This window comes from Anguilla rostrata, chromosome 19, assembly GCF_018555375.3.
Source record: "Anguilla rostrata isolate EN2019 chromosome 19, ASM1855537v3, whole genome shotgun sequence".
Classification (NCBI taxonomy): domain Eukaryota; kingdom Metazoa; phylum Chordata; class Actinopteri; order Anguilliformes; family Anguillidae; genus Anguilla; species Anguilla rostrata.
This window is the reverse complement of record NC_057951.1, coordinates 15,607,107-15,621,595: the sequence shown is the minus strand read 5'-3', so window position 1 is coordinate 15,621,595 and position 14,489 is coordinate 15,607,107. Positions and strand designations below refer to the sequence as shown.

Below are 14,489 nucleotides of genomic sequence, written 5' to 3'. Positions count from 1 at the left end.
TATTCTGTATTTACGTCCAATAAAAACAAACCTGGTGCTTGGCAGCGGGCTTGTATGGGCAGAGGGTCTGATCAACAGGAAGTTCACCCTGAACGATTGGCTTTGTTATGCAGCCTGCCTCAGTAGATGCTTGGTGGATGTGTCATGGGGCTGGGAATGCTGCCTCCGATAAATTTGTTATTTTAAGGAGTTAAAAATATGCAGCCGGCCACAGCACAAAAGGCCCGTAGTTAGTCTGATTCTACCAAAAATGTCACACGCTGCACCTGCAACGACAGATGCTCAGTTCAGTTCCATTTCCGTTCTTAAAAGATTGCGGTTGCGTTTGGGGCGCTCCTGAACACTGCTCGGTGTTGCGTTCGCGGGATGAGCGTTGCTGGGGGGAGATGGCGGTTATGTGAGGCCCTGCGACCTGCCTGCGACCCTGGGTTAATGTGTTACCGGCCTCCGGGTAAATTCGGTCGAATCATTACCTCCGGCTGAAGTTCCCACCCATGTGACGCTGCTGTTTTCTCAGAAGAAGGAAGTGACCATCGGTGCATTGCCCAATCACGTCCACATAAGGTGGAGCAGTGTCACGCAGCTCAGGTAAGTAGTCCCGTAATGTAGGTGCACCACACCACAGAGGGTAAGTGCCATTGTGAAACTTGCGCTCATTTGAGCTGCGCTGGCCATTTGGCGGCTTACTGCAGGGGGGCCAGAGCCCCCAAGGAGAGAGAGAGCACTCGGGGGCTCAACATATGTTGCCATGGAGACATCCGTGTTAAGTGTCGGAACGGTTGCCGTTTCCCTGTCAGCATTAATTATGTAAAACGGCCTCCTGGGATTTGGCTGTATCAACTGCCATTTCTGACTCGGGTCAGACTGCGAACGGGGGTCAGCGGAGTAAGCCGGTGTCATGTGACCGCAGGTTGTGACCCTCATGCACCCACCGGACCACGAGCGCATTCCAGTCACTCATTTGTTTCACCTCCTCGTTTCTTTCCCTTGCATTCTTTCCTAGTGTGGAAGGCGAAACGGGTCAAAAACATGTAAAATGTAATCATCGGAATCAGGAATCAACGTGGGCTCATTCCAATCGTTTATTTTTAGCTCCTCACTTCCTTACCTCCTTTCCTTGTTCCTAACTACACCCACGAAGGACAAAAGGAAGGGACGTGGCGACAGAGGAATCGAGGAAACGAGTATAAAGCAAATGGAACATCCTTGCTCTTTCACGTGTCAGTCCGAAACCACGTCAACAACAAACGTGGCAGATTTTTTTAACCTGTTTGTCCTTCCATACTAGGAAAGGATGCAAGGAAAGCAAGCAAGGAGATTGCTTTAAAAAATAAGTGATTGCAATGCATCACTAAGCTGACCATTTCCTCCATCCCCTACTGCCAATCGAATGGTGCTTATTACAGAATGAATAATTACACTAGAATGCCCAACAACTCTTCTCAGATTTATAAGCAGTTGCATGCTTTCCTACAAAAAGGATAACTTGTGTGGCAAACATTTCAGCAAAAATAAGTCTTTACGGTGGCCTGCAGGTAATTTTCCCCTAAAATTGACATGATGAAATTTAAATTGTGTTTCATGATGACTGAGATATATTCACATATAAAGGGGTGTAATATGTTCTATGTTTGTTCCACCAAAATATGCTGCACTGGGCCATCTGGCCCTGACAAACATTCCTTACATTAGTCCCTGTCAACAGCAGCTGCTTACACAACTTAAGTCATTAATAATAATTAAAATAATAACAGGTAAAATAAATTAATCACTATAAAAAATAAATTAAAAAATAAAACGATACATACAAAGTGCACAATTCACGTTGCAATAATTCGTTCCGTTCCGTGATTTGTTTCTGGCCGGAATGTGTAACAATGCGGAAGTAATGGTCATTTTTGTATGTTTTTGACCGACTTCGGAGGTGAAAATATTTTTAAGTAGCTAATATTTGGTCTCAGGAAAAGTTTGGTCAGTTTTTATGTACCTAAAATGTTCGGATTTAGCTTGGTAATGTTATCTGCTTGATCGTGTTGCGTTTGGACAGCAATTGCAAAAATGTAAACGTGTAACATTATAGCTAGCTAACTTATAGATAGCCAACTGTAGATAGCCAGAGATTAGTAATGCAGTGGTTTTCCTGCGATTGTAAGTATGGATCCGAGGCATAAAGAATTCCTTCGAAAGCACAGACTGGATCTGTCGAATCAGGTTTTAATTGACGACACAGTGGTTCATTACCTATACCAGGAAAACATTTTAACAGAGAGCCATGTCGAGGAGATACAGGCACAGACGACCAACAAGAAGAGGACTTTGAAACTGCTCGATATTCTCCCTACCCGAGGTCCGCATGCTTTCGGAGCCTTTCTGAAGTCCTTGGAAGAGGAGTTTGTGTGGGTGGCGGAAAGACTGCAGCGCGATCTACAGAACGGAGCATCCGCAGAGCAGGATCCGTCAGGTGACTGCACGACCTTGCTGACGCTCGCGCGCACAGATTTAATTTAGCTGCGGCCGGTTTGTAAGCTTGGCCCATTGTGTGCAACTGTGATTATGAAACATTATCTGTACATTTCCTATGATAAATGAGCTACTCATTTTTCAGAGGTCCAGCTGGTTGCACTAATGTTCTCTCTCTTACCTACACATAGCCAAAGGGATTCATACAGTTCCTTTACTGTGGTAACTGTGGTTTCTGCTTTAGTTTTTTTTTGGCAGCTGTCTGCTCCCTGCTGCTCAGTCTGCTTTCCAGGAACTTTGGCAGAGGAAGCGGCTTCCTGCAAGGTCTGTGAAACATGACATCTCCAAAATTTAGGACAGTGCAGTGAGGGCTGAGCCAGACCCCCCCCTTCCCCCCCCAGCCCAGTCAGGCTTCCCTGCACCCCGGTAAACAAAACCAGGCTGCCCCATGCAGGCCCTGCATGGTCAGATTCATTTTCTCTCTCTTTTTTTTGTTTCTTATTTGGGGCATAGGTAATGGGCCGTGTGCAGTTCAAGATGATGTGCTGTGTCTTTCTTTTTGACTTCTCCATTTTATTATTCTTCTGGGAGAGTTGGTTTATTTCATTTATCACTCTCTCTCCCTTCCTTTCTTTCTCTCTCACTCTTTGTTTTTGCTTCGGCAGGGAGGCGTTCTTTTCGGTGCGGACGCCCTCTCACAGAATCTAGTTTGCAGAGAAACGGGCCTCATCCTGTCACTTTCACTTCACTCCTTTCACTTTCACTCCATTTTAAGGACGTTTATTGCACCCCTGAAACCACAGCTGTGCGTGTTGTGCATCCATGGTGGTTTAAGCACCGTAGGAACATGGATTTGTGACACTTGCTTTGTGAATCGCTAAATAACTGACCGCTTTTTTTTGTCGTCCTTTCACTACCCAAACATAATTTTGTGACCCACTCTGACTCTTCTCCCCCCTCTCTGCCCCCGCAGACTTATGTGGGATTTCGGAGGAGGTTCTCCGGAAGGTTCCGTCGGACAAGGAGCTGAACCGGCTGTCGGGCCTGCTGGGGCCGGAGTGGGAGTCCGTGCTGCTGGATCTGGGCGTGTCGGCGTGTCAGCTGTTCCGTTGCCGGGCCGACCACCCGCACAGCCTGCAGAGCCAGGTGCTGGCTGGCCTGATGGTGTGGCGGCAGTCCAGAGGGAGAAGCGCCACGTTCCGGCAGCTTCTGCAGAGCCTGCGGGCCGCCCAGATCCACCCTTCTGTGATAGAGCAGGTATTCCGTCAAGAAGGGGGGGAGGGGGATCTAGCCCACTGCCCTAAAGGGTCAGGCAAGACTGCTCCAATCCTGTAGAACCCCACGTCCCACCTAGCTCCGCCCCCACGGAACCTTGTGCCCTGCTGTGTGCCCAATCAAAGTGCTGGATAGGGACACGGATGTGAAGCTGGTTTCGAATTGAACACTATTTCCTGTCAAGACAGGGTAGATTTACACAAAGGAGAACAAACCAAGACTCAACCAGTGTATCCATCTGGACAATTTTAGAATTAAATAAAACAAATAATATATGCCTTTTGTCTATTTTATAGGAAAACAGATTAAATCATTTATATAAGTTATTTGTTATTAGGGATGTTTAATAACTTTAGCAATCAGTATCGTGTGTGTGTGTGTGTGTGTAGTTGCACATGTGTATGTATATGGAGTCTGATAGAGTGTCTGTACATATGTGTGTGTGTGTGTGTGTGTGTGTGTTTTCTCCCCAGTGCTGCTTTCGGTTCCCGCTGTTTGCTGGCCATGCTGTGAAACGTAGGTCACTTCCCAAATGGCTGACTTATTAAAGCCTGACCCTCAGTCTCCGGTCTGCGTGGCGATTCGCTGGAAGCGTCCGCTCGACTCACAGCCACTGCTCCTGTTTATCTGATCTCTCCGTGGTGCCTGTGCGATTACAGCCAAGGGGGTTCTGCGAATCGGAGATGGGAGAGATTACCACGAAATGTTATCCGCTCAGCTGGTTAATTATAACAATGTGACTCGGGGTGTAGCGGGGGGGGGGGTGTGGCTGTGTAACCCTTAATCATCGCGGGTCTGGTTCCCGGTAGCGCGTATCTGGCTAGCAAACTGGCTGTCCCGCTGCTGACTAACCGCCCTGACCCAAATCCGCAGCGGGGTCAGGGTCCGGAGGGAGAGATGGACCGCGGCTGTTTTAATCTCCAGAGGGGGAGGGAGGGAGGGAGGAGGGAGGAGGAGAGAGGAGGGAAAAGTGGGATTAAGTTGTGAGGGGATTATTATGGATTCACTCGACCCCCGTCACCCAGCACCCCAGCGCAGATTATAGGCCCTCTTCAACCTTTTGTTTCAGCTCTGTTGTTCTGAAGTCTTCCTTTCCCCCCCTGAGACCTGGGCTCTTTTTCCAACTGTTTGTGGTCTAAACAGGGCTGACCCACCCCCCTGGGCACCTGCACTGCCAGGTCAGATAAGGTGACTTGTGCTGTACTGCTGAGCTCGGTGGAAACAGCTCCTAATCGCACCTGGGGTGATGCCTCTCGGCTGTGCTGAGAACACTCTCTTGATCGATTAAGGCTTTAAACATTTAAGTGTGCCCTTTGTTTTTTGAAGGGGAGGTAAGACTTCACAATAAGGTCACATGAATTGCCATTAACTAATGTAGCTGTTAACTGCTAACTACTGAAAAAGTTAATCTGTACAGCTTTGTTAATGTATTTCTACATTCGTAATTCATGTTAACAACTACATAGGTTGACAATTCGCCTGACCTTATTTAACAAAAAAAGCAGAACAGAGTAGAACTCCTGTCCTTGTCTGACTGTGTGTGGTACACTCATCTAGAAAACACGCAGTATACTTACGGTAGTTCTGTTTTCCCAGTTAAAGACTGACCGGCTCCTTCTGCACTGTGTCAGAGAGCAGTGCATTGTGGGGGTTAGAACACTCCCCTTGGATGATTCATTATACACCTTAAACGGTTCTTCTACATTTAGTGCTGGTTGAGAACTAAAGCTTTTGTACAAAGCTTTTGGCCCCTCTGGTATAAGATTGGGGTCCCCTAGATTATGAGGCTAGTGAAAGAGAGGGTTCCTGCAAGTAATAATAATCTGATTTGTATCCTGTGGGGATGGGGGGCCAGGAGGCCGGGGAGTTCAGTCCTGGCTTGTCGCTTTGCGAGGGTCATTTTCCCTGGCCCACGATGCACGCTTATCTCTGTTATCTTTACCAGCTCTCTGTGCCCTACTCCTGTACTCTCACTCACTCACCCACTCACTGTCTTTAACTGACTCGCTCACTCTTTTCACTCTCTCATTTTCACACTCATATTGTACTTGTTTACCATCATTTTCTTTTGATCTTTATTCATCCAGGTGATTGATGTTGAAATCCCTTTTTCATGTGGAGCCCTGTCCAAGAGTGGCTACTGTTCTACTGAATGTGTGTGTACACATCTGTGTGTATGTTTTTGTGTTTGTGTGTGTTTTGGGGGGTGTGCATTTATGTGTATACAGTACAGTTGCAAGTTCACTATTGATCTTTCCATGAAAGCGGACGCATTTCCATTCCTCTTGGGATGTGAACCCGCAGCACCCGCCCTGTGCCTCTGCTCGGCAATACAGCCCCTCTGCACTCCAGGGTTTGAGATAAGGGCTCTGGGTTTTTACTACTCATGGAATGCAGTGTAAAAATAAAAAGATAGTGTGATGATAACATAGCTTTAATGAGTTTTTTTCTTAAAGGTCTTTGTTTTTTATGGTTTTGATTTTATAAAGTCAGAAGATCCTACTTCAGGCTCAAGCCACCATCGGGGGATGCAGTGTGGGGGGGAAAATGAGAGCTTCTACTTCCTTTGTTTTTGTGATATTCTATTATCGTGATACTGGTCACAAAAATTGAATATTGTGATGTGTGTGCATTGGCACTGGTGTTCCTCTAGCAGTTATATGCACCAGTCCGTCACTGAATAAGAGTATCTGCTCAATACACGGACACGGTACAGAAATGAATTTCACTGACTCCACATGGCAAACTGAAGGGTAAAAAGAGGAAGAGACAGTTGGCCACAGACATACAGGCCTTCTCTGCTGGCAGCGGGGAACGTCAGCATGAGGAAACACAGAAAGGTAGATAAACACCCCTAAGTTAGCGGATCGGTATTTCAGCTCGTATCGTCCTCCCTCTCGTCGGGTGTGGCTGAGGTCCGTTCGCAGGAGGGATTGTGGGTTACAGGCAGTTACATGGAGCTGCTGATAAGCTGCTCGTAAGATTGCGCTATTTTTAGACGGCTTAAACCAGGAGGGACCCTCTCTGGAAACCCAGAGAGAGGGGGTTGAAAGGGGAACTGCTTGCAAGAAACCGTTGCGTAAGACTCCTCGCTGATCTCTCCAAGATCGTGAAGCTCTTTCTGAGGAAGAGGCTTATCCGTCCCGTGTTTATACACAAACACTTACAGTTCCTCTCTATCTGAGCCTTTCCTCGCACCCTCTTCCTCATTTACACACATTAACTCATTTACTCGAACACACACACTCATAACGACTCGCTCATAGACTCACTCTGTGTCTCTCTTGCTCACTCACACACACACACACACTCACACACTCAGAATCAAGAGCAGAATCAACATAAATAATTCTCTTTGTTTCTATCCGGTTCCACAAAGAGTGTTTTTTTTTCCAGGAAAGGCAGCTGTGTTTCCCCAGAGAGCCTCTATAGCACAGTGCGAGCCTCTCCATGGCGCACACGCTACACGCTACGCTTTACACGCTACACACACATGAGCACACTCACGAGACCAGTCAGCACGTGCGTACACACAGACGGGCCCACGTTTTCATGTAAGTGTCCCCTGGTACAGTACGCCTGAGGAATGTCTCCAGGATTACAGAGTGGCGGTTTCTCGGAAGGGCTCTGCACGAGAGCCTTTCCAGGAACACTGATGACAGAACGGAGGCCGCAGGCCAATAGGATGGGATCATGTGCCCCGCTCCCTCACCCTACCCAGAGACACCAACCGACCGCACCTCCCTCTGATTAACACCATGGCAAGAGCAAAACTGCCGCGAGTACAGCAGTGAACACCACAGCAGCTAATCACTGCGGGGAGTACAGCACTGAACACCACAGCAACTAATCACTGCGGGGAGTACAGCACTGAACACCACAGCAACTAATCACTGCGGGGAGTACAGCACTGAACACCACAGCAACTAATCACTGCGGGGAGTACAGCACTGAACACCACAGCAACTAATCACTGTGGGGAGTACAGCACTGAACACCACAGCAACTAATCACTGAACACCTAAGTACATGAACACCTTTGTACCTGAACACCTTAACAACTGAACTCTGCAGCTGGTGCAACACCAATCACCTCAGCACCTGAACACTGCAGCTTGTGCAATCCTGAACACTTCAGTACCTGAACGCTGCAGCTCGTACAATCCTGAACACCATGGCAGCTGAACACTGGAGGCAGCGGATACTACAGTCCTAACTGACTTGGCACCATCTGCCTGACAGAGGGCAACTGGTGACTAGCACTCCCCTCAAATAAGAGAGCTGAGAGGTAGAGTACCTGGACAGCACAGCTCCACTGACTGCACCATACACTGAAAAAGCAGAGGGACACAGTTCTACCCTCAGGTAAGAGGTGCTAGGTAGAGACCAGGTAGATACGGGCCAGACAGACTCAACAAACCCATCATAACATTGAAAAACACATGTCAACCAATGTGTCTATTTACAGGCTTTCACCGTCTGTAGTGGGTGGTGAGCTGGCACAGTTTCAATGCATGGTAGATAAAGCTTTTTCCTGTTCAAATTTTCCACCTCCGTTTCTCTCTCTCCGCCGTAGGTGTCTTGCACAAACTGGTCAGCTCTGTAGTTTCTGGTAGTTTGTCATCTAAGGCTCTTTTTCTCTCTCTCTCTGTCGCTAAAATTCAAAATTAAAATATGCTTTATCTGCATGAGGCGATAACTTTTATTGTTACTGTGCTAAATGTATAAGGTAAATAAGATTCACACCCCATTTAAACACAAAAATAAACTTGAAAAAATTTGCGCAAAAAAATAAGAAGCCTCTCTCTCTTTCTCTCTCTCTCTCTCTCTCTCTCTCTCTCTCTCTCTCTCTCTTTCTCTCTCACTCAGTGTGGTTTCCTGCTAATTCCAGCTCTGCTCAGCCACAGTCGGTTTATTGTGACCTTGTTGAGCGTCAGCATAAACAGGTGGCTTCCCCCTCACTGCAGTTCTACCCTAATTAGCACTTACAGCGCCCAGCAGAGCAGTTTGGCTTTGATTAGCATTTGGCGTAGTTGGCGGCGTTCGAATCTTGCCGTAAATCAATGACCCAACGGTCTCCCACAGAGGCACCTCATCAGAAGTCCACAGGCCTGGCTTTGATGTACACGTCTGTCTTTCATGTCTTTTTGCTATGGAACTTAAACTCCCCTCCAGGGGAACCTCCTTTAACTAAAAATAATGACGTTCCAGATCATTCTACATTCCCTTCTCTGTGCAGAGATATGGCATGCACTACAGTATTTGTAAGCAGAAGCAGCTTGTATGTAATGTTCATGGTGAGCTACTGTATCTTTCATACTGTACTTTCAGCAAGGGCATATTCTGAAGAGATTACATAAAGAAGCTGATTTTGATTTCCAAGCATTGAAACATTCTCTTAATACACAGCACATACAAGAGTAAATGTATACCCCCTTTCATTTGGTAACAAATTTTAGTTTTGGAAATAATCTGGTATGCAAATGAGCCAGTACTGAAGTGACAGTGTATAGAAATGCATGGCCATGCTACACTAAAACACCAGCAACAATTGCTGGGAACGTCATTTCACAGAAATGACTGCATAATGTTAAAAGTATGGGCCTGTAGAGTAAATGTATACCCCCTGCAACAATTGCTGGGAACGTCATTTCAAATAAATTAATGCATAATTTAAAATATATACATACAATGTAATATTCCAGGCTTAATTTAAACCAGCCAAACAGCAAGCTAGTAATTTAAACCAGCCAAATAGCAAGGAAGTATCTAGTAATTTAAACCAGCTAAATAGCAAGATAGAAGCTAGTAGCTAGCGACTGTGTACAAATTGTATCTGAAATATTTTTAAATAAAGGTAAGTCTCTATCAAACCTCAGAAACCGTGGTTACTGTGATGTTATTCTTCTGGACTAATTAACGCTATTAACGTCAAATCTGTGCTTTTATTTTGATAGAAACTCACCAGAAGTTGTGACCGGAAAATACATACAGGAACGGAGCTGGTGCCTGGTTGCACACCGGACATGCTCAGCGCGACTGGCGCAAATTCCGGTCCGCCTTAGCATTGTTTTCAATTGTGAATGTGGCCATTAAAGTCACATATTAACGTTGTGATGGCCATTTTATTTAAACAGTTTTGTGGAAAACAACAATAGAATTCCACCAAAAAGGGGGATACGACTTCTCATTATATTCCTTTCAGAATACTATGTTTAAGAAGATGGCTGAATTTGGTCCAGATTCCGGGGGGCGAGTAAAGGTAACTGAACTAACGTACCGATTAATGTCATCAGCGTAGATAGCTAGACTAACTACCTATTAAGCTCAAGTTTTGCTTGTTGTGTCCGTTATAACTCGTCCTGAGCTTGTTTTGATATTTAGTTCGTTTTAATATCTAATTCCAACTTGATATAAATGGTGCGGAACGTTGCAAGCTGAGCAACTATCAGACGTCTTTTGTTAGTAATACGGCTACGTAGCTAGCTACCTAACCTTATGTAGACCACTGTTTCCATGTAACCAGCAGTGTTTGTCAGAAAGTCCAACTTTATGCTTGGCGTTTTAAATGTGTAAAGATTCTTATGTACGTGTCTTGATCTGCAGGGGGTCACCATCGTGAAACCAATAGTATTTGGAAATGTTGCTCGATATTTCGGGAAAAAACGAGAGGAGGACGGGCACACTCACCAATGGACAGTATACGTGAAACCCTACAGAAACGAGGTACGTAGCTCCAGGTCTTAGGTCCTGTCATAACACTAATATCTATTCTCTCGTGCTAACGCGTATTTATGATCATTGGTTTGCTAACCCGTGTAGCACTCTGTGCTTGTGTATGCGAATTTGATGGTACCGACATTCTCGCTTGCCTCACGTGTGTGGTCTGGTTTCAGGACATGTCTGCCTATGTAAAGAAGATACAGTTCAAACTCCACGAAAGCTATGGAAACCCACTTAGAGGTGAGTCGGGATTGTCTTTTTCAGTCCCAGAGGGGGCAACTGCACTCAAGTATGAGCTTCTGAATGCTGCAGAAAACGCGCGCAGCAATTTGCTGGCATATGCCGACAGTGATTGAATCGGCCTCTTTTGGAAGACTGAAAGGAAAACGTGTGCTGTGCAGAAATGTGTATGTACAGTCTGCGTTGACAGCATATCATTGTTTAGCGTGAAGTGTGTATTCTCAGTGTGTGCGGTGCTTCGTCAGCACCAGATTGGTGGAATTGTAGTCATAATGAGTCTCTCCCACTGCAGTTGTGACCAAGCCACCTTATGAGATCACTGAGACGGGTTGGGGTGAATTTGAGATCATTATCAAGATATTCTTCATTGATCCTAATGAGAGGCCAGTAAGTATTCTCTCTCTCAATGTTCTAGTCAGCTTTCTTTCTGTTGTTATTATTTCTCTGTTAGATTATGAATATAAATTTAAAAAATATATATCTTTTCATGCCTCTATGTTTATATCATTTGAACAAAAAGGTGTGTTGCCAAGCAACATGTTCAAGATGAACAATTGAGCCAACAGTTCAAGCTGAATGCCTTGATAGCTCAGGGGATAGCGTTCAATTAATACAGCGTTTGCTTGTCAGGAGAGCTGAAAAGCCATGATTAAAACAGATAATTGATCTTATGGAACTGAACTGTTGAATCCATAACGAGCCTTCTTGGCTTCCTGTTTTTGTATTCAGGTCACCCTCTATCACCTGCTGAAGCTCTTCCAGTCCGACTCCAGCGCCATGCCCAAGAAGACCGTGGTGTCCGAGTTCTATGATGAAATGGTGAGCGCCCTGTGTTATCTCTGTGACTCCCGTGGTCATGTCACATGTCTCATGTCACGTTTTCACCTTTAGCCAATGAGGGGAGGCCGAGGGTGAGCAAGCAGTTTGTAGGGGGATTTCTGTGGCCTTTCGGTGCCTCTGCACTGTGTGTTTCTAAGCCTGTGTTTTGTTCGGGCGGTGTAGATTTTCCAGGACCCCACGGCCATGATGCAGCAGCTGCTGACCACCTCCAGACAGCTGACCCTGGGTGCCTACAAGCACGAGACCGAGTGTAAGTGTCAGCACTGGTCCTGGATCAGTGTCCTGCTACTGCTCAGCGCGTGGAGTGTAATCTCAGCTGTGCGGAAGCTGATTCTGGGTCAGTCTTCGTGCTGTGAATTTGCATCGGTTTGACTTGATTTCCCTCCCTGGCGTACCTGTGGTGGATCAGTCGGTGGACTAGTTAAGGAGCCATGTGTGATATATCTTTCCAGCTGATTAAATTTACACTGCCAGGTTATGCAGCATTGTTGTGATTGGTGAGAGGGGGCTTGAGGCTGTTTGAGGGTGTGAGTGGTGGCCCTGGTCTGCGTTGCAGTCGCTGAGCTGGAGCTCCGCACGCGGGAGAAGCTGGAGCTGGCCAAGAGGAAGAGCAGCCAGGAGATCACCGAGCTGAAGGAGAGGCTCAAGGCCAGCCGGGAGACCATCAACTTCCTGAAGAACGAGATCCGCAAGCTGGAGGAGGAGGACCAGCTCAAGGACCACTAGCGCAGACGATGGGCAGCTCGGCGGCAGAGCAGTGCCCTGAAGCAAAGCATGCTGGGAAGGGACATGAGAACACGGAAATGAATATGAATGATAAATGGTCCATGAATTCATTGTGGGTCGTTATTTGTGTCAAACACTTTCCAACACTTCTTTTACTTTCTGAAAATGCAGAAAGGTGGCAAAAACAATGTTTTCTTTTTTTTTTTTTGAATAGAGTGGTATCGGAATTTGTTTATTTACATTTAGCTTTTTCACCTGCTTATGCAGAACTCAAGCCTGAGCTGTAGATTGTGGTTATTATTATGAATATCCTGATTTTACAAGCAGCCCGTCTGGGCCTGCAGTCCTGGATGGGGTCTGCTCTCGTTTGTTCAAAGTGTGTTTGAACCAAACGCCAACAGCTCGCCTCTATTAACCCTCCTATGGTGTTAGGGTCAAATTTGGCCCATTTTCAAGTTAAGACATGACATAATTGCCGTCTGGTTTATTTTATTGGAACAAGGCTTCATGATATCCTCAAAAACAGCTATATAAACACAGCAAAACCAATGGTTATCATTTTATTTAATTCTGAATGTCTCTAAAAAAAGAATTGGTGTTATGGGTCAAATATGACCCAGCAGATAATATTGTCTGTTGATAGTATGGTATGATAGTATGGGCCTCTCAGAATAAAAACACAAACACACAAACACACACACACTGAAAAGGCAATTGAACTTGGGCACACACACTCAAGGAGAAAGAGACTCAACTTCTTCAATGGTAAAGAGATTCTTCAGAAAGATAATCCAGTGTCTGGTATTGTCTGGTTATAAATATAATTGTTCAGGGTTTCTCACAATGTTGTCATCTGGACTCCCCCACCACTGTGGTCCGGCCCATCTATTTGTCACCACCACCACCCTGCCCCCTTCCATCCCCACCCAATACTGCCACCCAGACCCACCCATTATTTGAGCCGCTACCTCAGGATTCCTATTTAGCTGCCCCTAATCTGATCAATGTGAACATTGACTGACCATGTTGGTCACCAAGCTACACCCTGAGCTGACCAGAAGAGGTTGGGTGCTCTCCTTTGAGCCTGGTTCCTTCCGAGGTTTCTTCCCTTTTGCCACAGGGAGTTTTTCCTTGCCGCTGTTGCTTTAGTCTTGCTCCTTTGGGGGTTTAGGCCAGGGTTTTCTGTGAAGTGTACTGTGACAATTGTTCGTGAAATGTGCTATATAAATACATTTTCATTTGAATTGAGAACTTTTCCCAGTCACTGTGCTATGGCAGGAGACCCAGCCTGGGGGTTGGTGAGAGAGTTTATCATCAATTAGCCTTTAATCAGACCTTGTGCAACCTTTGGCAAAAAAATGTTAGAGTCAAATATTTGTTTAGGCCTTCAATTGAGCTTTGAATACGTATTATTATTCAGACAAATAACAGGACATTTTTAATGTTACAAATAGATACTCATGTTGGTACCTTTGTTTAGGTAAGTTGGACTGCCTTGATATGATTTGAGAAACCCTCTTGTGTTGAATTTATTATTTTTAACAAAATAAAGTTTGGTTTTAGAAAAAAAGAAGACATTTTATCTTTTTTTGTAACATAGATCTATACAGGTCAGTTTTGACCCATAACATGTCACTATGGTTAATAAAAATGTAAAGTTATTTTAAAAATCCACAAGTAAGTTATTCCAGAAAAGTGTGTTCTAATATTAGTTTACTAAAGTCAGATAACAATTACCCCTTGTCTTCACTATAGGAAATATGAGTGAATTTAGTCCTTTTTTACTGAAAAAGAGGGGTATGGAGTCAAGTAATTGCATTTCATATATATCACCACGAGAGGGCGCCAAATGTTTTTTTTTTTTTAATTCCCCTCTGAATTTAGAAAAGAAGTAATTGCATTTCATGTATCTCACCACGAGAGGGTGCCAAATGGTGTTAAATAAGGAGAAAACCAAAAATTCCCCTCTGAATTTAATAATCAAGTTATTGCATTTCATGTGTCTCACCACGAGAGGGTGCTAATTCCCCTCTGAATTTAGTCATCTGTTCAAATTCTGCTTTTAAGACACCTCATCCCAGATATTTCAGATATAAAAACTGAACTAAAAATAGATTTTAGGCTGTATGTATTTAATGTATGTTCTTCCCTTTTTGCAAAGCCTTGCAAATGACTGGAAATGGAGCAGATGCTGTAGTTGTTGAATAGGAACCATATGGAGATGC

The 14,489-nt window shown here is 45.1% G+C and overlaps 3 protein-coding genes across 8 annotated transcripts in view; all 3 read left to right on the top strand.

Annotated features, from left to right (window-relative positions):
* The window catches only part of LOC135245909 (glutamate receptor-interacting protein 1-like), a 402,070-nt gene that overhangs the window by 352,215 nt on the left and 35,366 nt on the right, over positions 1 to 14,489 (top strand). The window lies entirely within an intron of this gene.
* On the top strand, positions 1,831 to 4,011 carry cradd (CASP2 and RIPK1 domain containing adaptor with death domain). The gene is made up of 2 exons (XM_064319305.1): positions 1,831 to 2,461; positions 3,434 to 4,011. The coding sequence occupies exons 1-2, from the start codon at positions 2,155 to 2,157 to the stop codon at positions 3,793 to 3,795; spliced, it is 669 nt and encodes a 222-aa protein (XP_064175375.1). The 5' UTR covers positions 1,831 to 2,154; the 3' UTR covers positions 3,796 to 4,011.
* yeats4 (YEATS domain containing 4) lies at positions 9,750 to 12,374 on the top strand. The gene is made up of 7 exons (XM_064319304.1): positions 9,750 to 9,997; positions 10,342 to 10,461; positions 10,632 to 10,698; positions 10,991 to 11,085; positions 11,428 to 11,517; positions 11,701 to 11,788; positions 12,095 to 12,374. Exons 1-7 carry the CDS (start codon positions 9,947 to 9,949, stop codon positions 12,262 to 12,264), a joined length of 681 nt encoding a protein of 226 aa, XP_064175374.1. The 5' UTR covers positions 9,750 to 9,946; the 3' UTR covers positions 12,265 to 12,374.

Coding starts and splice junctions, on each gene's coding strand:
- cradd (XM_064319305.1), top strand. CDS start 2,155: ATGGATCCGAGGCATAAAGAATTCCTTCGAAAGCACAGACTGGATCTG. Junction 2,462..3,433: donor CGCAGAGCAGGATCCGTCAG/GTGACTGCACGA, acceptor CTGCCCCCGCAG/ACTTATGTGGGATTTCGGAG.
- yeats4 (XM_064319304.1), top strand. CDS start 9,947: ATGTTTAAGAAGATGGCTGAATTTGGTCCAGATTCCGGGGGGCGAGTA. Junction 9,998..10,341: donor ATTCCGGGGGGCGAGTAAAG/GTAACTGAACTA, acceptor CTTGATCTGCAG/GGGGTCACCATCGTGAAACC. Junction 11,518..11,700: donor CCGAGTTCTATGATGAAATG/GTGAGCGCCCTG, acceptor CGGGCGGTGTAG/ATTTTCCAGGACCCCACGGC.